The sequence below is a fragment of the Orbicella faveolata genome, unplaced genomic scaffold (genome assembly GCF_042242905.1).
Source record: "Orbicella faveolata isolate gen_17 unplaced genomic scaffold, um_ofav_v1 contig_15, whole genome shotgun sequence".
NCBI lineage: Eukaryota > Metazoa > Cnidaria > Anthozoa > Scleractinia > Merulinidae > Orbicella > Orbicella faveolata.
Genome location: NW_028301542.1, coordinates 11,144,195 through 11,166,285, shown reverse-complemented (window position 1 = coordinate 11,166,285; position 22,091 = coordinate 11,144,195). Strand labels below are relative to the sequence as shown.

Below are 22,091 nucleotides of genomic sequence, written 5' to 3'. Positions count from 1 at the left end.
GCACCAAAACCCGGTGTTATTGGCGCTCTGAATGTCTCCGTTGCAATTCGCTTCTTTAAAACCTTCAGCTGTCTTGTACTAACCACCACATTAATGCAACTCCCCAGACACGGCCCAGACACAGGCTGTTACAGGTCCAAACTCTGAAATTCCTGAAATCACTATAGCTTGTGACCTTAGATCGGAATGTCTGTCCACCTAGACAGTTATCTGTGGGCTGCAATAAGACCAGTAGGGTAGTATGCTGAGAGTCATCACTGAACGTGATCTTAGGCTTGCTACCACTGACCAACCAGAACGCTGGTGATATATTAGGGAAGGACCATGAATTTTTTGAGGGAGGGGGGTGGCGGGGTTGGGGAATTTCCAAAAAAATCTCTGCACAGCAAAAACTGTTGAAAAAGAAACCGTGCAAGGGGAGCCATGGAAAAGACATAGGCACACAAGGCGTGCAAGAGTTATTCATTTGTGAATTAAAAGCCCCTGGAGGTAGCAACACTTCGTGAACTCTTACAGTTATGATAAGGTTAATCCAACAAGTTCGTTTGGTTACGATGTACAGCGAAACAAAAAGAGTTTGTTTCATCCTAGGAAATGTGATATCAAACCTACTTTAATCAAGGTTTGATTTTTACTGCCCCTTAGCTTAAAATTAGTTCCATTACGCGGAAAATCGTCCTACTTCATTATAGACTAGTCGGTATTTGGATAAAGTCCTTCTCACAAAAATCAAGAAGCATTTCTTGGGAAAGGCTGGCAACAAGAGTTTTCTGAAGTAATCTGATGTGCCGAAAACGAAAATGCTTGTTACCAAAGTTCATTTTGTGATCTTCAGTCTGAAAATGACGTCAGAGAATTGACATTTAAAATGACGTCATCGCAATGATAAATGTTTAGAAAAGCGGAAACCCCCTCTGAGTTAAATGTCACAAATTTGGATTTTCTTGAGCCAATTCAGTTATAATATGTTACATGCTTCGTATTTTGAGGAATGTAAGACTTGCCTGTTTCGTGGGCCAATGTATGACGTCATTTATGTTTTCATAATATTCTCTCCCACAGAGAAACACGTTATTTTCAACTGGCTGAATTAAAACAGAAAAGTGTTTCATACGTACTGTTATTTTGGGTTCAATGGGGCTTTCTTTCGATGTAGTTGATGGCTACGCATTTGAACATGGAAACGGAAACGCGTTCACGGTCGCGCTTCCCTAATTTCGCTCTCACTGTCTGAGTCCAGTCCAGTGGTAATCCCTGTTACTCAGCTTCGTTGTTTAGTATGCCATCGCTCGATTTTTGGCAAGTAGAAAGCTGTTCTAAAGCTGTAAAATGTTGGAATGGATCCAGTTGTGACCCTAAAGAGAGCTTTGGAAGTTGACTTGAAGCTGTCCATCTTCTGTCAGAAGCATAATAAGCCAAAGGTCGATATAAGAGAAGCTACAAGTTACAGCAAAAATGTTGTTTGCAAAGCGACGACTAAACGAAGAAAGTTGGGAGCTTACGAATCGACGACTTTTGCACGACGCCGCCGTTAGATTGCGTGACATGCTCACTGCGCATGCGTTTCTGAGCACTTCCCAGCTTCGCGCCAAAGTCGACGACGTTGGTGAGAGCGATTTGCCGGCGTCTTGGAAACAGGAGGCCGTGAGGTTAGTTTTCAAAGTTTTCCCTCGATACTTCGGGTATTTTTGCCAGATAATTTAAGTAGTACATTAGGGGCATGTCCTTGATGTTTGATTTTAATTTTATTTGCCTGTTTTCGTTCAAGAAACGACCTTCTACAGTGCCATGGCGAACGCTATGAGTTCAACCAACACTGAAAGCGGTCAAAGCACGACACGGTGTGAATGAAAAGCAAATTGCTGTATGAAAAATCTTTCATTTTAATCACGCTTCACTGAAATATAAGACATTTTTTGGTGTACAATGAATTTGAAAGGACTAAAAGGTTTTAGCATTCGTGTCGACAGTTAGAAACAAGGACTAGATAGCTCAACTAGAGAGCTAGGCGATTTTTTCCTCTGTTGTTTTGAGTGGTCTTATAGCCAGCCTAATCTTTTAGAACCCAAATTTTTCTCGACGTACAGCTGCGCTTTCTTTTCTGCCATGCTAGCACATTTTGTTGGTCTGTCTTGAGTATTTTTTTTCTCGAGCTCCTGAGACAAAAAAAATTGTCGGTCGCGAATAAACGTCGTCGTCTTTACTGCGAATCGTAAATTCAAATTTCTACAGGACGACGACGCGAGACTATAAGGCGACCCAACGGCGCCGTCGTCCGAAAGTCGTCGATTCGTAAGCTCCCTAGTACATGTACAGGGACGTAGCAAACAGAGAGGTTATCAATTGTCTGGATGATTTACTTGGAAGAAATGACGATACTTGTATTGTTTGGAAACCATATGGAAGATCAGGCTTGGTCAAAGAATGGGTCGAGGGTGGACTGCTTGGGCCAAATGCAACCGAACATGTCGTGAATGGAAAAGCCTACAAGAGAGCGGCGTCGACAAAACCTGGATCGGATCGGATCGGATCACGGACCGGATCACGGACCGGATCACGGATCGGATCACGGATCGGATCAAGGAAAAAAAATTCAAAATTCAAAATTCAAGTTTCAAAATTCAAAATTTTGTTGAGCAAATTACACTAGAGTGACTACTGTGAGCAGAACGTTTTATTTAATTCAGGTGTGATATTCCTTTATTCTTTTATAATATCAAGCCAACTGGGAGCTGGTCACAGATGAATTTTTTTCAGGCTGTTGGGTTTTGATTGCGATGATCAATCATGTCTTCATATCTTTCCCCGCAGTTCAGATAAATGATATTTCGTATATTCGCTTGCATCAAAGGTAAACTGTCATAAAACGCGTCAGCATGGTAATATTAGGACGAACGTATGAATCGAAACACAAAAACTAAAAACACTAATAATATTAAACACCTGATGATTTCAAACAATTTCCGTTTCTGAGACAAGTCTATACTTTTACAAGATGTGAGTTTGGAATACGATATTTCGTACTGGAATAAAACGAAACAGACCATTTGTATTTCAAGGAAATATAGCTGTTTTACAAAAAAATATAGGAATAACATCGATAGTGTGAACGATAACGTAACCCGAGAATAGACAACATTTGAGGAGTTACGTCACGATTTTTAAAGTCATTTTTAGGGTCTGTTACATAATCAGCTTATGTAGTTCTATTTATTCTGTCACCTTTCAGGCATAGTCGTAATGCAGAGTGTTTGACAATTAGTATGCGTTGTCCCGCAAGCCCAAATATATGCAGAGACGCTTCTGGAACTTTCTAAGATTTACATAAGTATAAAAACTTGTAGGTTTAGCTCGGCATTTCATTCATTATTAGTGTGTGTGTTCAAGCAATAAAACTTTTGCCAACCGGAGTAGTTAACAGGGTCGTAAAGAGTTGTCTTTATATGGAATAAAACCTTAAAATGATCGTGTTCTAGGATAGAAAGCACTTAAGAGGCAAGAACAAATCAAAACGGAATGAGGATCGTTAAGGATGGCAAAGATTAACGAGGACTGCAAATGACGAACTTGAAAAACTAGGCTAGTTTTTTCAAGATGCGCAAATCGTGACGTAGCTCCTTTAAAGCAAGTCATGTCCTTAAGCTTTCGTACGTAAGCTTTCTCATTAACTGTAACGCTAACTGTAACGCTCACATCTGACACAAAAAAGTAGCCGAGAATTAGCTACTGATACTAACAACAATTTCAAAAACGAGAATGGAGGTTCACGCAAGCTTCAAGCCATCTAACGTTCAAATATAACTACATCTGCCTGTTCATCACAATTTAAATTCGTCGTAAATCAGGCGCTTATGTGGCTATTTAAATGACCTCTTGTCATTCTCTGTAATTAACATGTCATTGCGTCAAATTCGGGATTCTTATTTTTATTTAACATATTTTAGTTTTCCACTTTTATTTTTTATTTATTATTATCTTATAAACGATCTGATTTTTTTTTTTCTTTAAAACGTTTTTTTTTCCTGTGATCCGATCCGTGATCCGATCCGTGATCCGGTCCGGTCCGGTCCGATCCCGATTTTGTCGACGCCGACAAGAGAGCTCTGCATGCCTACAAGATTACACTGCAATCATGGTGGCAACTGCTGATGCCTTTTCTGTTACAATTCCGCCAGAAATCGTACCCAATCTCTTCCAAGAAATATCTGCTCTTGCTTGCTCTCCCGAAAATGCTGCAGCACTGATAACATCCCTGAAGTCACCAGGAGTGAAAAAGATGCTCGACGAATTCGTCGCACAAAGATCCGAGGAAAATGTCAACTTCAAGTTTTGGTGGAACTACATGGAAATGGTATCTGTTCTCCTTATGTTCACTCGGGCTCAGAGAGAGGGGATATGGGACCTGTACTTGCACAGTTTCTGCCACATGTTGCCATATTTTTTCAGATATGACCATCTGAATTATGCAAGATGGGGATCAGTGTACATTGCAGAGATGGAGTAGTTACCAAAGGAAGTCTTACAAGAGTTAAAAAAGGGGAACTTCGTTGTCAAATGGAATGAAAGCAAGTTCAACCAGGTCAGTCCCGATCACAGCCTTGAATAGCTGAATGGGATAGGGAAAAGAGGTGGAGGAATCGTGGGCATAGCCAAGAAGTCATCAGCATTGAATGGCTGAACGGAATAGGGAAAAGCGGTGGAGGAATTGTGGCCATAACCAAGACATCATCAGCATTGAGTAGGTGGGCCCAGTCCTATAACCTAAGGTCATAGATAGCTGATAATACACACGTGATGTTTGGATTGCACCAAGAAGACAAGTTTTCTCACAATGAATCTACTCCTGGAAGGAAAGATCGTGACAGGATGGATGAATGTTCATTGCTCGACACTCTCAAGCAGTTCAAGGTTTTTTCACCACCAGAACATCCAACCTGTCTTTATAACATTGCCACTAAAGATCTTGTCAGCGATGAAATTCAAGTCTCGCTGGTTAAAAGCCAAAGAGCTTGGTCGGCAACAAATAAAAGAATTCGTGGAGCAAAGGTTGCCAAGTGTCTCTCAACAGCAGCAAGATAGATCATCAGAAGTGCGATTTTGGGACACGATGCACAAGAATAACGCTCCAACTATTGACAACTTGAATCAAGTTGTAAAGAGCACCAAAGAGAAGAACAAAACCACAATTTTAAGAGCCAACCGAAATGTCCTTCAACACCATATCATTGCTTATGAAGCGGAGCACAAAGTTGATCTCCACAGTGTGCTAAAATATGAGTTGATGCCTGTACCAGTCGCGTTAGCAGAGATGAATGGCAGTCTCAGAACTGGGCAGAAATCTGTCTTAGCAGACTTAATTACAAGTGGAATAAATTGCCTAAGTGAAATAGGGCTTCAAGGCAGCTCAGGTCTATTAATAGATGGTCTGGCATTAGTTTCTGCAATTATGAAACCATCTGCTGCTCAAACGTTTGGGGACTTTGCAGAGAGCTTTTAAGCAGCAGTTTTTCAGGCTGGATCCCGCTATCAGCAAATCCACGTCATATTTGATCGGTATCAAGAAGATTCCATTAAATCAGGAACGAGAGAAAGATGCCCAAATTCCACTCGCCCTATCCGACGTGTTATTGAAGATGGCAGTGTCCCTCTCCCTCACAGTTGACCAAACCGTGCCTTGCATTGCCAGATAAGAAGTCAGATCTAGCCAGGTTCCTATCGGAACACATCATTGTGAAAGCACCCCCAGACAAAGTTGTTGTAGCTGCTGGAGGATTTGTAAATGAAAGGGAAGTGCAATCATCAGAAAGACGAAGCAATCGACCTGTCTGCTCTAAAGGCAACCCACGAGGAAGCAGATACATGTCTGATAGTTCACTGCATCAACAGCAGTCTTGACAACGTAGTTGTATCGGCAAGGGATACGGATGTCTTGTTGCTTCTTATCGCAGATGTCCCCCACATCCTTCGTCCTAACCTGTATATGATGTCTGGGACAGCCAAAAGCGAACGTATTTCAACATCAGGGCTATCTACAAAAATCTCCCAGCTGGTTCTGTAACCACTCTTCTGCCTTTTCATGCATTAACGGGTTGCGACACAACGCCGTTCATATGCAATCATTTAAAGAAATCAGCTTGGAAAGTATTCCTAAAGCACCACACACTTCTTTCCTCTCTAGGAGAGGGAGAGCTAACCGAAGAAAAGATGAAAGAATTCGAAGAATTTGTTTGTAAAATGTTCAAATTGGATACCATTGGATCAGTTGACGAAGCCAGAACTATTTTGTTCTCGAAGAAAGGAAAGCCAGAGGCGCTGCCACCGACAAGTGATGCTTTATCACTACATGTAAAGCGTGCTTTACTGTCAGGCAATTGTATGGAAACCAGCTCACTGCTCAGGGCCTCATCTTCCAGATCCTGAAACATTAGGGTGGAAGAAGATCGCTTGTAACAAACTTCAACCACTCCTAATGACACAAGATCTGATTCCGAAAGCCTGCCAGGAAATAATCTCATGCTCATGCTCTACTGTATGTACAAATCTCTGCTTCAGTTGCAAGAAGGCTAAATTGTTTTGTACCAGTATTTGTGGTGAAATCGAACAATGTCAATATACATTCCTGTAAGAACACCGACACCAAATGAACTCAGTGATTATTTCACTATAGAACATGATGTGTGTACCTTTATTGACAACAAAGTCATCAAGTTAAGGTTTGAAAAATAACCTTTTGGAATGAATTTTTCCGATATTTATCGGTAACAGAGGGCACAGTCTTTAAATTGGTTTATTTATGAGGCCAAAACACACGCATTATCATTTAATTTAAGGTAAATGTATAAATGAGTATTTCCTCATAGGAAAACTTCTAAGTAATATGTTTGTATTTTAGAATAAAATAAAACCATCCTACTCGGTGAGGGTATACGTATAGATTAACACCCATAAGGATCTACAGTAAGTTTCAGCTAATAGCCGCAGGTTTAATTGTTTACCCACAATTGAACAACTAATGAAGCCAGCAGAACGTAAGGTGTGTTTTTATTCAGTACTTATATTTTGTGACTTTTTGGGCAGGAATTAACAATTAAGTAAACATATAGCTAAATGTGACGTCATTAATGACGTCATATGTTGCTTTGAATGTATTCTGCATTGTAATCGAACTAATTTAACTGGAATTAGGCGGGAGGCAACTTATGAGGTATTCTGAGGTGCAAATATAAAGCAGACGGCTTAGTATCTAACTTATTTTGCAAAGTTAATACCACGATCACGTCATTTTCAATGTCATTTTTGTGACGTCATTTTGAGGCTGAAGATGGCAAAAAAACTTTTGGTAACAAGTATTTTCGTTTTCAGCACGTCAAATTACTTTAAAAAATTCCCGTTACCAACTTTTACTAAGAAATGCCTCATAACTTTCAAATTCTGTGAAAGTCGTCTAGTCTATTAAGAGCCTCAGAAAGCAGATTTCTTTTTATGATCTTGCGTGTCATTGGTAATTTAAGGCTACGTTTCAAGCAGTATTCTAAACTTCAAGCTCCAACAATTGTGCAGCGTCGGTGACATCAAATATTTACGAAGCCAAATCTGAAATTGCTGCACAACATACCCATGCACGGCGAGATCAAACAAGCCTGACACAGCGTCCACACTACGCTGCAGAAATTTCAAAACGCAGCTTATTTCTACGGTTTCGCCTACCGTCTACACTAATCCTTCACGGAAACGGAGCTTCTCGAAAACGCTGTTCAAACCGGAGGAATTTGAAAACGCCGACTTTGCGTTTTCGCGTGGACGGAAACATTTTGAAAACGTAGCTTTTTGAAAACGATGACGTCACGATAATCATGTGATTTCCCTGGCCGAGTTTTCCTCAAACACAAATCCAAAATGATCCGTGATTGGTGCGTTTTTAAATTCCTCCGGCGTAGTGTGGACGGAAAACATTTGATGCGTTTTCAGAGTGAAACCTCCGTTTTCAAATTCCTCCGGCGTAGTGTGGACCGGGCCTAACGTGCTGATAAAGCGTCCCGGAAAGGTTCGATTAGATATCTACCGTTCCCAAACATCTCGTCATCTGATATCTGCGATTTCCAATCAGTGACTTGATATCGCAGGCTAATTGCAAATTTGGGGTCATAAAAATGGAGATATTCTGTTGAAATCTAAGTCGATTTAATAAACCACGGGTACGTTACAAACAACAGCAGTTGTATGACTGATAGGAAGTTTATTGGTAAAAGGATCATACTTTATAAACTAATGTACAGGCGTTCATTATGGACCAACTGTCGGCTGACAAGGCAACGACAAATCAAATGAGTTAGGGCAACTAACTAGCATGCATTCCGGTTTTAATATGAAGTAGAGGAAGTTAAAAGTGGCTTCCTTATGCAGGTGGCAAAGCAAAAACCAAGCAACAACGCCACATACTTGTTGAATTTTCTTAGTTACTAAAATCCTGCGAATCTACCGATTTACCTAAAAATCGTGATTCGTTGCACGTTACCTACATGGAAGCCAATCTTGTTTCATGTTGATTTAAGTCTTGCAAGTTCACAATTCATAAATTTGACAAAGTTCAAAATATTCACAGAGATTATTAAGCATCTCACAGAACAGAGAATCTCAGAACATGTTTGCAACTCTGCCAACACTGGAGAAAACTCGCCAAGGCGAATTGGTTACCTCACTGACATGAACAACAGAGAAATTCTATTCTGATCACTTTTGGGTTATCATTTTGGTTTAGTTTTGTGTTGTTCCTGTGTCCTGCCCACAAACAGTTGGTCCATAATCTTATTCAATATCTTCAGGTCTGACTGGGTCTTTTAGTGGAATTACTGACTTCCTTTCTTTGTCTCGTGATAGCGCCTTCCGCATGTCTACAAACAAACAGGAAAACATCTTCAGCAAATACAGAGCACAGAGACATACAACAGCAACACCATACTGGAATAATGGAGCTTGTATTCTTGCAAAAATTAGCTAATGTAATGCTTATTAACCACCAGTAATCTTCTGTCGTATTCACTGGTCACAGGTGGTGAAGGCCTATGCATATATCTTTTATATTGTAGCTAATTAATTAGTTGTTTTAGTGTCGGTAGTACTGTGTAAATGTTTGCTGCTTTTAATATAATTTTTAATAGCTATTGTAAGTATCGTTATTTATGTGATTGATCATGTAGCGTTCTGTGGAGCTCTGTAACTGAGTGCACTATGTTTGCCATGTGATTATGATTGTCTCAGTATCAATACTTGTCATTGCACAAGTCACAAGTAGCCTGTGCTATTTCAGGGAGGGTGGCTGTAACAAAGGCTGGTCACAAGCTACATCTGTTCTGACTGACAATCATCATGTGACAAACACCAGTTTAGAACACTGATAGCGTCCAAGTAGAGTGCTTCCTAGTAGAGAAATGTGTCCATGGTATTTGCTGTTCAAGAACACTAGATGACAAAAAATCACTGACAAGTTTACCCTACTCAAAGCACAGATGGATAAGTGGCAATTAAAAACATAAGCTCAGTCACACACGAGGAGCTTCTTTAAAAAGAAATTTCTGTTGGGAAAGAAAGGGACATTATAGCCTGATGCGCTCATATGCAATATTTCTTGTCATAAATTTTATAATTAATTTGAATTTGAAGATCCAGAAGAAGAAATTAGAAAAATGATTATTTAGCATTTGTTTAGAAACTATTCACTGACATAATCCTTGACAATTTAACTCCAAAACTCAAACTGCTTTAAAATAATTTCCTGATAGTTTCTGATTTCCATCCCTTACACTCTAGTCAGCAAGGCAGAGAGTGGGTTAACATAGGCAAGTGCAGAGCAACAATGATAGAGTTCCTCACCATATGCATCCTCATCAGGGTCCCCGGAATAGTACTCAAGTACTCGTCGATAAATAACGTAACCAAGCTGCTTGTACATGTCAACGGCAACATTATTACTCATGCGCACAAACAAGTCAACAAAAAAGGCATCTTTCCTAAAATCAATCAAAATTTTATTAAACATGAATAAAATCTTAAGGAAATGCAACAAAATTATCTACACATCAGTGTTACAGATCTTTCCCTGTTCATGTTCTGTTAGTAATGTATGAGACATACCTGATGTCATGTGACAGGTCACCAGGCCATTACAAGATCAAGAAATTCAGTTGAAACACTGATAGTGTGGTGCTGATTCTGAGTTATGGAAATTTAGTTGTGCAAAATAATGAGAGTTGGCTATTTTATGGAGAAGCTACAAAGCAATAACCAGTTTCATCACGTCTTTGAGAAGAATCGAGGCGTGAGTTGACTTTGTTATCATGATACAAACCTTGCTAGTGTCATTGTGCTAGCTAGTTCCTAATCTCTATCATCACGAAGTCAACCCAAACCTCAGACACAGAAAGGCTTGGTTACACTTCACAAAACTGTAAAATGGCTCACTTGGTATTTCTGTATGTTCAGTTTGTAAATCCCAAAGGTTGTCACAATCCCTTATGGGAGCTTTTTATTCAGCTGTCACAGGCAGGCAGGTGGGAAAATTAGAAGCAGGATTCAGTCAGGGAGCCTTGGAAATATTAACTTATTGAGCCCACACTATTACGGAGTTTCAGGTTTACCACAGACCTGTACATTTAACAGCTGTTAACTGGAAGCCATCCATCTTGAATCCTATCAGTTTTATCAGGATTCATACAAAATTAGCATAGAAAATTAACTCTTTGTGGTGTGAAATGCAAAAGAAAAACAGAAACAAATTTCTACATGGCTCCAAAGCTTGATTTTGAAGAAAGCAACAGAGATGCCTTGACCTAAACAAATTGAAATTTAGGACATTGCCAGTTTCACCTTTTTGACCTCATGAAAAGGATAACAAAAGTAAATATCTGCTGATTCAACAACATAAATGTGTCAAATATCCAAAAACCTTTCCCCCAAAGAAAACCAAAAATCAATCAAAATAAGCGTGAAATGTAATTTAAGTGCTTTCCTTTATGTCCAGGAGATTTGATCACTCCTGGATAATCTCATAGGGTTGGAATAGATGAATGAATTCATTAATTGAAACCTGCCAAATAGGCCAAGTTTGATATCATAATATTCTGAGATCAATCCCGGGCTTTCAAGACAAAATTGCAAATATTTTAAATTTCTTTTATTCCTCAATTTCCAAACGAGACTAGGATACAAAGAAAACACTCCCAAATATAGAAGTTTGTCCTGAAAGCCTTGGAGACATGTTAGAACATTGATATATCGAACATTGCCTATTATGGACAATTTGAAAAGTGATTTCATTCTTGTAGAGATTGCAATAAACAGAAATTAGTGTACATTCAATCATTCCTGAGGGACTAAACCTTACTTTTCTGAGATCTCCTCTAAGTTAGACATTAGCTTTGCAGCAAGTCCAAGCCTTCTGTACTCAGGGGCTACTGTCACTGCTGTCACATGACCGTGCCATTCTTCCTGTTGAACACTACCCTCAGCTTTCCCCATGACTAAACATAAGCAAGACAGATCTCAACTCAACAGGGTAATATTTAACCTGCCCAGCTGGCATAACACTGGATATAATAAACATAGCATTGAAGGAAAATTAAGCCTAAATTATCCAAACTCAACACATCGTTTTACAGATTTCCTTGGTTACTGTAGCATTACTTGACTACAAGTAGGAGTTTTCTACTCTGCCCTGGATGGGATGCAAGTCCATCACAGGGCTTCCCTCCCCCCTAACCTACTAGACCCTGGGTGGAGAGTGACAGTGAAGTGAAAGAGAATCGAATACGAGTGTCTTGCCCAAGAGTACAATGCAAAATGATCCCAGTCACAGTTCAAAACAGGACCTTGATCTGGAGTGCAGCACCAGTTGTTTAACGGATAAATCTAACACATAACAAAATGGCCAAAGACACACACAAGTCATGTGCATAACCAGATTAACAAAGTACTGCCAACCAGTACTGGGGTAACTTCTCTTTTCTCCTACTGGATAAGGGAATCACATATTAAGAACCAATGTGGAGGTGTATGATGTCACAGATTATCTCAGCACTAGTATTCTTGGTTTTCATGTGACGTAGTCATATTCCAAAATTAGAAATTATCTTTCCTTCTGAGGTTTTAGTTTTATCAGATAAAAGACCCTACAGGAACGTGACGTTTGACAATGTTTTAGCTTGACAGAGTTCTTCTTTTTGTAATAAAACACGTTTGAATTTCCAAGCTTTTGCGCTGCATGACATGAAAATGGCGGCCTGAAAAGACTGTTGCATAGGTCAAAAGATCAGTTATCGCTTTAGTTTTTGCTAAATAAATGATGCTTGCACTAGAAGAAGCATTAAATTTTATTTCAATGTGTAGGAGCTCTAGGGTAAAAATTTTCATTTCAATAGCAAAACTCAATGACAGATGTTTTTGTTATTTTACGACAGCCATGTTTGTGCCCCTCCGAAGGGCACAAACATGGCATCTCCATACAAAGCTCTATAAATTTGGGTGACACACTTCTGCGAATAATGGGCGAATGAAAAACAGCAGAAACCTGATTCTTGGTGAGGTTGTTTATAAAGCAATCATATCCCAGATTCTTGAATTTATTTATCGAATGGTTACGATTTTTAGTTTTGATCACATGACTGGTGAAAACCGAGAATAAGCTGTAGGGAACTCTTTAAAACATCAGCTGCAGAGGATATGCCAACTGCAACTGGCGGCTTGCAAGAAGACTGTTCAGTGCTTGCTCATGGAGTTTGACATAATGCGGAGAAACAGGTACAATTCTGAGTGACAGTCTATTGTCTTATCCATGTCCAAGGCAAAGATCGAGGTAGCGTTTGGTGACCATCTTAAGTTGGTGACTGGAAGGGTAACTCAACTGAATGTGCAGGGCTGTTAAAGGTCTGTGCAGGACTTGCCATGCAATTCTCACGAGGGCACAAAGAGCTTGTCTTGTTTGACTACTAGTAACCCATCTTTGATGGTCGTTACAACACTCAAGTATCGTTTGGCAGCCTTTATGTTGTTGAGTTTTTTGGATGGTCTTGTCCCTTGTGTCAAGTGAGCATGTGCGCAGTGGAGATCTTTACACTTAGACTGAATAGCTAACCAAGATGCACGGCAGGTGAACGGTAGTCTGGCATTACCTTGTTGAGAAAATCCTGAATCAATGCTTGTCAAACTACGGATTCTTCAGTATGAAGTGTAATTAAGGAACACACTTGGCAAGGGGGAGCATTGGGACTGGAGAAGTCAGATGGTAAAATTGCAAAGGCAGATGGCTTCCTAAGTGTCCCATTGGTAACTTATCAAAGCAGATCACATGGTCTTGCATGGGTGATGGAGCAATTAAAAGTCAAGAGAGCGTGCTGTGCTTCTTGGAATGTAGCTCAAAGGTCATCAGGCCAAGAAACAACTTTGTTGGACTGTCCACCAGCTACTGCATCATCAGATGGGGCCAGAAGAGCAATTGGGAATTACTCTAGCAAGGACTTTGTAGGCGCCAATAAAGGAACACATGTGGCTTACTGTCTCTGGCTCAGGGCAGGAAGAGAGGGTGGAGATGCAATAAGGACTGGCTGTTAAGGTCCCAGAGTTCCAGATCCACCTGATTATCATGGTAGACATAGGGTTGATGATGGTATTAGATGCAGATAGGTGTAAGTTGCATCGGTAGAGGTCCTAGAGGACCTTCTCCCAGTTCTGTAGCAGCTCAAGGAGAGTGTTTCCACCGCAATAGAGGTCATCCACAATTTTTGCAACTACTCCATCCTGTTGCAGGGGGGCCAAGGATGCTACACATGAGCTCCTCAAGGATAGTCTCAGAACCAGGCATGCCCATCACCAAGTGTACATAGACGCGAACCCCTTTGAAAGGCGTTGCAACACAGCAGTTCCTCATGAGCAAGGGATATAATTTTGGTAGAGGGCATTTGTTAAGTTGATGGCAACTATGTGTTTCCACTGTGGTATGTAGCATAGGGTGGAGTCCACATCTGCCACCAGTGATGGTTGGGACATGTTATAGCGTCCTACGTCAGCAAATGCTGTTACCACGCAAAAACCACCACTTGATCTTTTTACCGGGAAGAACGGATTCAGGTATTCGACGGAAACTGAAACATCCTCAGGGCACTTGGAAACACCTAGGTCCTCTAGTTGGTTGAACTTTTCTTGGAGCTCAACAAGCTTGTTTCTAGCATATTGGGGTAGCAGTCCCTTGTGTTGGGGAGGCTCCACAGGGCCCATGGTGGTGCTGACAACTGTGGGGGCCTGAGATCAATAAAGGTATGTGGCACCATTGCTAAGGATCACTTGGTGTTTGGCTGGATGGATGGAGATGTCATTAGCCTCCATAAAGAGCGTTCCTGCCAGTAATTCTGCATTAAGGTTCTCTACTACTAAGCCTTCAAACGAGAATTCTCAGAATTGCCATGGGCAAATGGCAGGCATGTTTCAAGGAAGAGGAGCCATCCACTTTATGAGCAGATTGTGAACTAGGAGTAACATGGCATCCCAGGTATGTGACAAGGGAATGGTGTATCATGTTGCCAGTAGCACTTACGGTTATATGTACTGGGTAATAGGCATGGAAGGTATCATCATAGGGGGATTGGCAGGTCTGTATAAAGAGAGCTGCAGGTTCCGAACCATGATCAAGGTTCCTAACCACGTAGTATAATTCCCTATTATCGGCACATGCTACTGTTTGGCTAATATCGTCAAGGTCATTGTTGAAGATATTGGCGATCTGTAATGCCTTAGCAATATATTTATGATCTTCCTCTGGGAGATGATGGCATTTGCTTGGAGAATGGTTAGAGCTGGAATGGCCAGCCTGTTTTGTTCTAGCCAAGCAAAAACAAACTCTATCAGTTTATGTCCAGGAAGCAGTACGTTGCCCTTGTGTTTGATAAACCACTTGCACTAAGCAATTTTTTTATTTGTCCTGTTCCCTACCCCCAGGACAAGACTGCCCTAAACAATTCCCCACCCCCAGGCAGGAAGGACTGGAATTGCCCCGGGAGTTGCTCGGGGGGGGGGGGGGGGGGGAATAGTAACAGGTAGAACTGAACCATGCACAACACAACAAACAACACAACACACAACAAAATGGCCAACCACAAACCACACAATGGTGGAATCCTCACATCTGAACAGTCTAATTAACAATATTATTAGACCTGCAGCCCACAAGGGCTATGAGTCATTAGCTCATGAGGCAAAGCCTCAAGGGCTATTGACCCATATTGACTCAAGTTTTAGTATCACCCAACTAGTCAGACAGAAAAGGCAATAATAAAGTTAGCAAATGCTAGTTGAAGAAATATTTTTTGGGGAATAAAACAAAAGAAAGTGTCACGCTCCTCTAGTAGTGTAGCCAATTAAAATGCAGGATGTGCATTAGTCCACTAGTTGGGTGATACTAATGGGTGATAAAAGGGCATTTAGTACATGAAAAGATGGCCCAAAATATATAAACATTGAACATCAAGACAGTGTCCAAGAATAGATCTTATGTGAAAATGTTCACTTACTGTAACCCATGATTTGACCAGTGGGAGATTCTGTCACTTGGAAATATTCAGGCCAGTGAGCAAGATACTGAAGATAAAATGCTAGACCATACTACAAAAATGTTAAGAAAATTACATGTACTAACAGTAATTATATTACAATAACTGTCTTCAACAAGGTATACTGGTAGGTGAATTTTTACGACAAATACAAAAAATCTGAGACTGAGATAGATATTTTACAAAGCGAATGGGAAAAAAAGCTTTTTGTACTTTTTAAGATAAAGAGAAACACTATTTTTGAATCTCATTAACCCCTTAGGGCACATTGAAAGTGCCTGTAATTAAATTTCACTGCCAGTTGTAATGTGAATCGCGGTGTGATATTTCATTTGTGCACATGAACTTTTCTCAATCTGGTTGTTTCATTGCAAGTTGGTTTTGGTTCTTGTCAAATTTTCTTTATGTCAGGATGAAAACACAAGAAAACATCTTGTCACTTTTCGTCATCAAAGAAGCAGAAGGTTCAGCATCGAACGAATAAGATCTTTGGCTCTGAGCGACCATGAGTCGAGAATAGTTGAAGGAACTCAAGGACACTAGTCCTGCCAATGAAGCTGAAGGACAAACTACAACAAGTGCTAGTCATGTGCACTAAATTGTTGGTCCAGATTTCAAAACTTCCACAACAGAGAGTCAAGCACAGATGTGGATGTAGACGATGTAGACCTCAAGATTTTCTCTTTTTGGCTTCACGACGCATGGTTTCAAAAATGTTTGGAGAACAAAGAAGCCTAAACTTGAGGAACATAATACCAATGCTGCCAACGAAATCTTCTAAGAAAAAGAAATCACGGCAGTTTAAATACAAACCTGTATAAAGCTCTTAGTAGTATGTGATTTCTTAGAAGATTTCACTGCAACGGGTTTGCACACCAGAATTGTAGACGTCTGTTTATTTGGTAAACTGACCCATGTCGACATCTGTCAGTGTGGAGGGGATTTTTAACACCTAATAATACCAATCTCATACAAGGTTTTCTGTCTTGCATATATATAAGGATGAACATTTTTAGTTCGTTTACGTGCGTCTAGCAACAGAATTGGCTGAAAATTGGCAGGTATGTTCCAAGATACCTCCTTCAAAAAAGGGTTTCGGGCTTTGTTTAATTTCCCTTTTGCTTCAAAGTTATAGCCTCTTTAGTAGAAGGAAATGTCCGCACTGAAAATATCAAACTTTAGGAGGGTGTAGGAAAAAAGAACTAAGCCACATCTGGAGAATCACCGACACCCTTTTCGAGGGTGACTTGTGAGAAAACATTTCCCATGTTAATCATGCCGCTCCAATAATTCATGCATGGAAGTGAACCAGTTTAAGCAAAGCAGTGTTTCTGGGTATTTCTTTTGATATCACTGCACCACTATAACTTTTAGAAAGTTTCAAAGATATGATTGTATTCTATAACTATTAAGCTTTCAGAAAATGTATAGGTTGATGGGGTTTTCTTTCAAAGCACCAGCGTAAGAGCGCAATTTCCAAACACTGTCAACCCAACTTCCATGATACATGTACCTTGAAAATAAAATTCAAAACATCTGTTTGAATTTAGGCATAATGCAGTACAAGTTTGCAGTTGCCTTCAAATGGGTTTTTTTGTCTTTCTTCAAACCCCATGGATTCACAAGCAGACAAAACCAACCATCTCTGTCATGAGTGTCAGATGTAATTCTTTAAAGTACCTACTTAAGGTGGCTCAAAACAGTTTTCTGTTTTATTGAGACTTTTAGAACTTGGTGCGATTTTTCAGGCTTGGAACTGTACAGTTTTGAATGGCTGTGCTATTTTTTTAAGGTTACTCTCCACTGTACCTTTCATTGTGTTCAAGTCATAAATTAAGGTTGCACTGTTCTGTTGCATAGCAACAACTTGACCCACTTTTTACCATCAATTGCATTTATCTTAAAAACTAAGCCAGTGACCCCATATTTTTTTTATAAAAATCTTTTTATTACACACGGAAGAAGAAATAGGGAAAATTATAAAAAATTCTGTGGAGTAGATTTTGCTTTAATTAAAAAAATGGAAATTTGAAGATTGGAAAAATTCCACCCCCAGTGTTTTTTACAATTTCGCACATGCATTCCGCTTTTGCTGTTGAATAATTTCTTGCATTAGAAATGTAGGGTCGCCAGATCAGTTTTCAAGATACTAGCTTCGTGGATAAGGAATTTCTAACATGTGTTGTACACACCAACTAAAATCTCGACTTTGCAAGATCGCACTTTGCGCATGTGTGAAGGCAGTCCGCTGATCAGTAAACCCCGCAATTCCATGCGAATAAACATCAATACCTGTGAAAAGTGTTTCTCTTTTACTGTTTTTGTTACCGGCATTAGCGGGAAGAAGAGGAGTACCATAAACACCCTAAGGTGAGGCTGGCTTGGTAAAGACAACAAAGAAAACTTGAAGAATAGTTTTTTTCCTGCTGTTTTTCAGATTGATAACCGGCACGATTGATCACAACAGCAACATCACAATTTTCGTTTATGTTCTAGCACAGCAGTTTAATAGAATTTTTTTTGATTTGAAATTGCCTGAGGGATGGAAGGTAAAGATAAGCGATATCGTTAACAGCTCACTAAACTTGGCAGAAACAAAGTTTTACGCAGAAGGCCTCGCACCGCCTTTTGGTTGTGAGTTTTCCAAACTTTAAAGTGCCACTAACCCCCCCCCTCCAATTTTTTTCCTTTAATAAAATCTACTAGTTTCCCTAATTCCTTAAGCGAAAAAATTATCTCGATTCATTGATAAAATCCCTGTGTTCCTACAGGCGTTTGAACATGTAATTTCTATGTTCATGACCGCGCAAAGTGGGATCTGGGTCGGGCTGCTAGGCTGGGAACTGGGCTAAAACACTCAAAGAGACTTTTGACTGAGCTTCGAGGGCTGTCAAAACACTTTTGGGTTATTTGTGATTCATATTTTATCAAAACAGGACAAGATTGTTAAGTGAAAGAACTGTATCATCTAGCATTACAATTCGGAGTCTAGCTACGATTTGGACGGCTGGGATGTATATATTTTTTTCCATTTCGAAGTGCGGGTTGCCAGAGGAGATCGCTGCGTTGTAATTTAAGCTAGGATCAGGATCGACAATTTGCCGGTCCATTTGGGCTATAAAGGTACAAATAATGGCTGAAGAGTTAACTTACAGCTCTTAAAGAATTATAAAGATGTCAATAAACACGAAGAATAGGTAATTTGACAATAAGGCACATGCAGATTTTGGAGTCAAAACATAAATTTCCCCCGAAATACAAGTTAAAATGTGATACAGTCATAGTCCAATCCTGCCTACTTCTCCAGATCAATGATTGAAAATAGTTTTAACATAAGAGATATAATATACAAATATACAAAGGTGTGGTAACTTTTCGCTTCATTATTGTCGACTGACCGTAGTATATGCATAGTCAATTACTGTGTACAAACAGAAGCTCACAAATTTGAATATTTCATACTAGTAAATCATGGAAAATCCTTTGACAAGATATTGAAAAGAGGTTCAGTATAGCATCAGTTAAGGTATCAGTATAACCCATTTGACTATCCACACGAGGTCCGCTCTAGTGTTTGTGGTTTTAACAAAAACCCATATAAACCGTATATTTATTTAATAACTATAGATTATGACCCAATCTGTTTTAAACGGTAAAAATTTACCATGTTTCGAAAATGTGAATATGTTTACAAAGCTTCACAAACCCATAAATCAAGGTATACGCCCGCTAAATTTAGGTCGGAGAAAACGATTAATGTGGCATCTGTTTCTTCACACACTGACCTCAAAAACTGTGTCTCAGATTTTTGGCACATGCATTTGTTATTTTTTTACAAGAGGATAAAGTTAGAAAAGGGAAAAAAATGGACCTGCCCGCGAAAAAAAGGCATAACTTTTTAATGAGAGGAATAATCAGAATTCACAGACAAGGTTTTGTCGGCGAACGTTCTGACAACATTATCTCCGAATTTCAGCCAATTTGGTCCAGGGGCTTCCGACTTGGAACTCGAAATGCACATACAACTCGCCTATTTTTTACTTTTGAGAAACAGAGAAAAAATAAAATTGGGCGGCATCCAAGTGTTATGAGATTATCGCACCAACGGAGACACCGCAGAGGAATCAACTTTCTGTATAACAATAGGACTGTGACAGTTAACATGGAACAGGTACAAATTTCCCGTGACAGCACGCGGTAAATTATTCTTCAGTGAATAAACCGCTTTTTCATGTGTGAAGTCAGAATTCCAAGGTTAGTAAACGTGAAATTGTCCTTCAATTTACTTTATTAGTGTTCAAAATTTTATGTATCGGTTGACTAATCCTCTTCCTTTCAACTTCGTCCACTTCTATTCGTCAATTTCCTCTGCTTCAACAGTTTCTTGCAACAGTATTTTAGCGCAGCTTGCGCTCATTTTGGCTTGCTCGCTGGCTTCGTGATTGTGATTGTTGTCAAGTTCATCCAGCAATTTTTCTTGCTTGTAAAACCACCCTCTCTCGCTTTCGACTAATTTAGCGGCCCACTCTTTGTCGAAAGTGTTTTTTGGCCTCTTTGGCCATCCTTTAGCTGATGAACATGGGCAAGATCCCTTTTTCTTCTTTGAAGACTTCCGTGCACTGATTATGGCATGCGAATCGCGTGTCAACTCAGCATGTTATTGATGTCATGTGACTTCTTCCCTTGATAATTAATTAATTTGACAGAACTTGTCAACTCTCAATTAAGTAATTAATATGCAAAAAAAACCTTTCTCACGCTATAACTAGCGGCAGATATATTTTTTCGTGGAGTTTTTTTTATCTTAAAGGTAACGTTAAGATTTATCCAACCGCTTAAAAAAGTAAAATTATGCAAAGTGGCAAATTTTCCCCTTACTGATACCTTAAATGAATACATTTCTATGATGCGTTTAATTTACCGTGTAATTTCCTCACCTATAGTTTCAACTGGGACTCAGAGTATCGTTTACCCTCGGAATAGTCAGATGGCTTCCAGCTTATCCCAAATTCGTGTCTTATGCGGTATCTTGATGATGTCAAGCTTTCCACTAGAGATAGAGAAGAATATACAGGTCATGAAAATCTCTAGGTTTTTACAGTAACGGCGAACCCAAGATCGAAGAAATCCTTGATGGCTCCACAGCTTAAGCCTGCTTTAGCTTCGCACAGATCAGCCCACTTCTTTGGTCTTTTTCTTATTTCTGGTCGAGTTTAATCGGAATAGAGGTATTGAAAGAAGAGGAATACTCTATCCTATGCATCCTGTATTGCTACAGCCTCCAACAACACATATTCCTTGCATTCTGCCACGATTTTGACACACACTATCGCATGTTTGCATATATTCTTCTCAGAAACAAAACAATGTTATTCCTGAAATCACGTCAGAAGCCAACTCATCCCATTCTCCACTATTCCTTGGTCGTGAACATGGAAAAGGGCAAATTTACAAACTTTGAAAATTCATACAAAATTGACGAAAATAGCTACAACGATAATTTTTTCGCATTGGTGATCAGGAGAAAAAGGAAATTTATATTAGCGAAACAAATTTTTGGGGTTAGTGGCACTTTAAATTTTGCAAGCTATCTTGCAACCCCTCAAATGACCGTGCAATGCCTTGCACTGAAGTGCACGTTAGAGCCCAGGATTCTCATGGAAATATTACCGTTTTGAGCCACCTAAAGAGTTATTAGAACAAGGATACTGTTTCCGTCAAGGGATCCAAGTTTCTAGGAAAGGAAATCATAAAAGGTAAAATGAAAGCGTACACGTATCAAAATTAAATAAATTTTCCAAGAATAGCAAACAGACCCGTGATTTTACACTGCATTTTTCCAACCTTTGACTCCTCAAATGTACACCGTAAAATTTTCAGAAGTGAGTAGACTCTTTGGGAAGCATGCAGTTTAGTTTTTGAACAGTTTTATAAACATTTTTCTGTAAAACTTTAAAGGTAGATAAAGTTGTTCGCGACTTGAGATACCAGTATAACGTCATATTTTGTCGCTGTTAACAAAAAAGAAAAAATATACTTGATTTTTTGTGTAAAAGTTATACACAGAAGCTTCAAAACTTCAGGAAAACTGCAGGTTTTGGACCGCAATCCTATACTGACTAGGAAATAGCCGACAGAAAGATGTCAAAACGCTTGCTCGTATTTAAACGCGGTTAATACTTACACATTGCTAAAATGAAACATATCCTCACATCTGAACGGTCTAAGGGTAGTCATCTTAGTGATAAACTCGACCACACTTCTTCACCTTCGCTCTGAAACCACAAAATATTCCAGGCGTTATATGCATTTCCGCTGTAGTACTGGTTACTAGTGCAAGAATTCCTACCTACCCCTCCCGAGAAAGTTAGCTTCATTTTTGCCTAAAATCGATCTAACTAGAACATTCGTTTGACATCAGATAAATCAACAAAAATTGGATGAGATAATATCTCTATTATGCCAAGCTGGTAAATTCTATCAGAAAATATTTTGTTG

The 22,091-nt window shown here is 39.5% G+C and overlaps 1 protein-coding gene across 1 annotated transcript; it reads right to left on the bottom strand.

Annotated features, from left to right (window-relative positions):
* Window positions 1-8,216: 8,216 nt before the first annotated feature.
* On the bottom strand, window positions 8,217-21,889 carry LOC110060743 (N-alpha-acetyltransferase 20-like). Its single transcript, XM_020767539.2, has 6 exons — window positions 21,778-21,889; window positions 21,303-21,327; window positions 15,555-15,645; window positions 11,381-11,516; window positions 9,871-10,007; window positions 8,217-8,891 (listed from the first exon to the last, which is right to left on the bottom strand). The coding sequence occupies exons 1-6, from the start codon at window positions 21,828-21,830 to the stop codon at window positions 8,806-8,808; spliced, it is 528 nt and encodes a 175-aa protein (XP_020623198.1). The 5' UTR covers window positions 21,831-21,889; the 3' UTR covers window positions 8,217-8,805.
* Window positions 21,890-22,091: the final 202 nt, after the last annotated feature.

Bases quoted from the DNA above. Each gene is read 5' to 3' on its own strand.
- LOC110060743 (XM_020767539.2), bottom strand. From the start codon at position 21,830: ATGACTACCCTTAGACCGTTCAGATGTGAGGATATGTTTCATTTTAGC. The intron at 21,328-21,777 runs GTAAGTATTAAC...TTCCTTTCCTAG, and splicing joins ATGTTTCATTTTAGCAATGT to AAACTTGGATCCCTTGACGG. The intron at 15,646-21,302 runs GTATCCTTGTTC...ACATTTTTGTAG, and splicing joins TGGATCCCTTGACGGAAACA to TATGGTCTAGCATTTTATCT.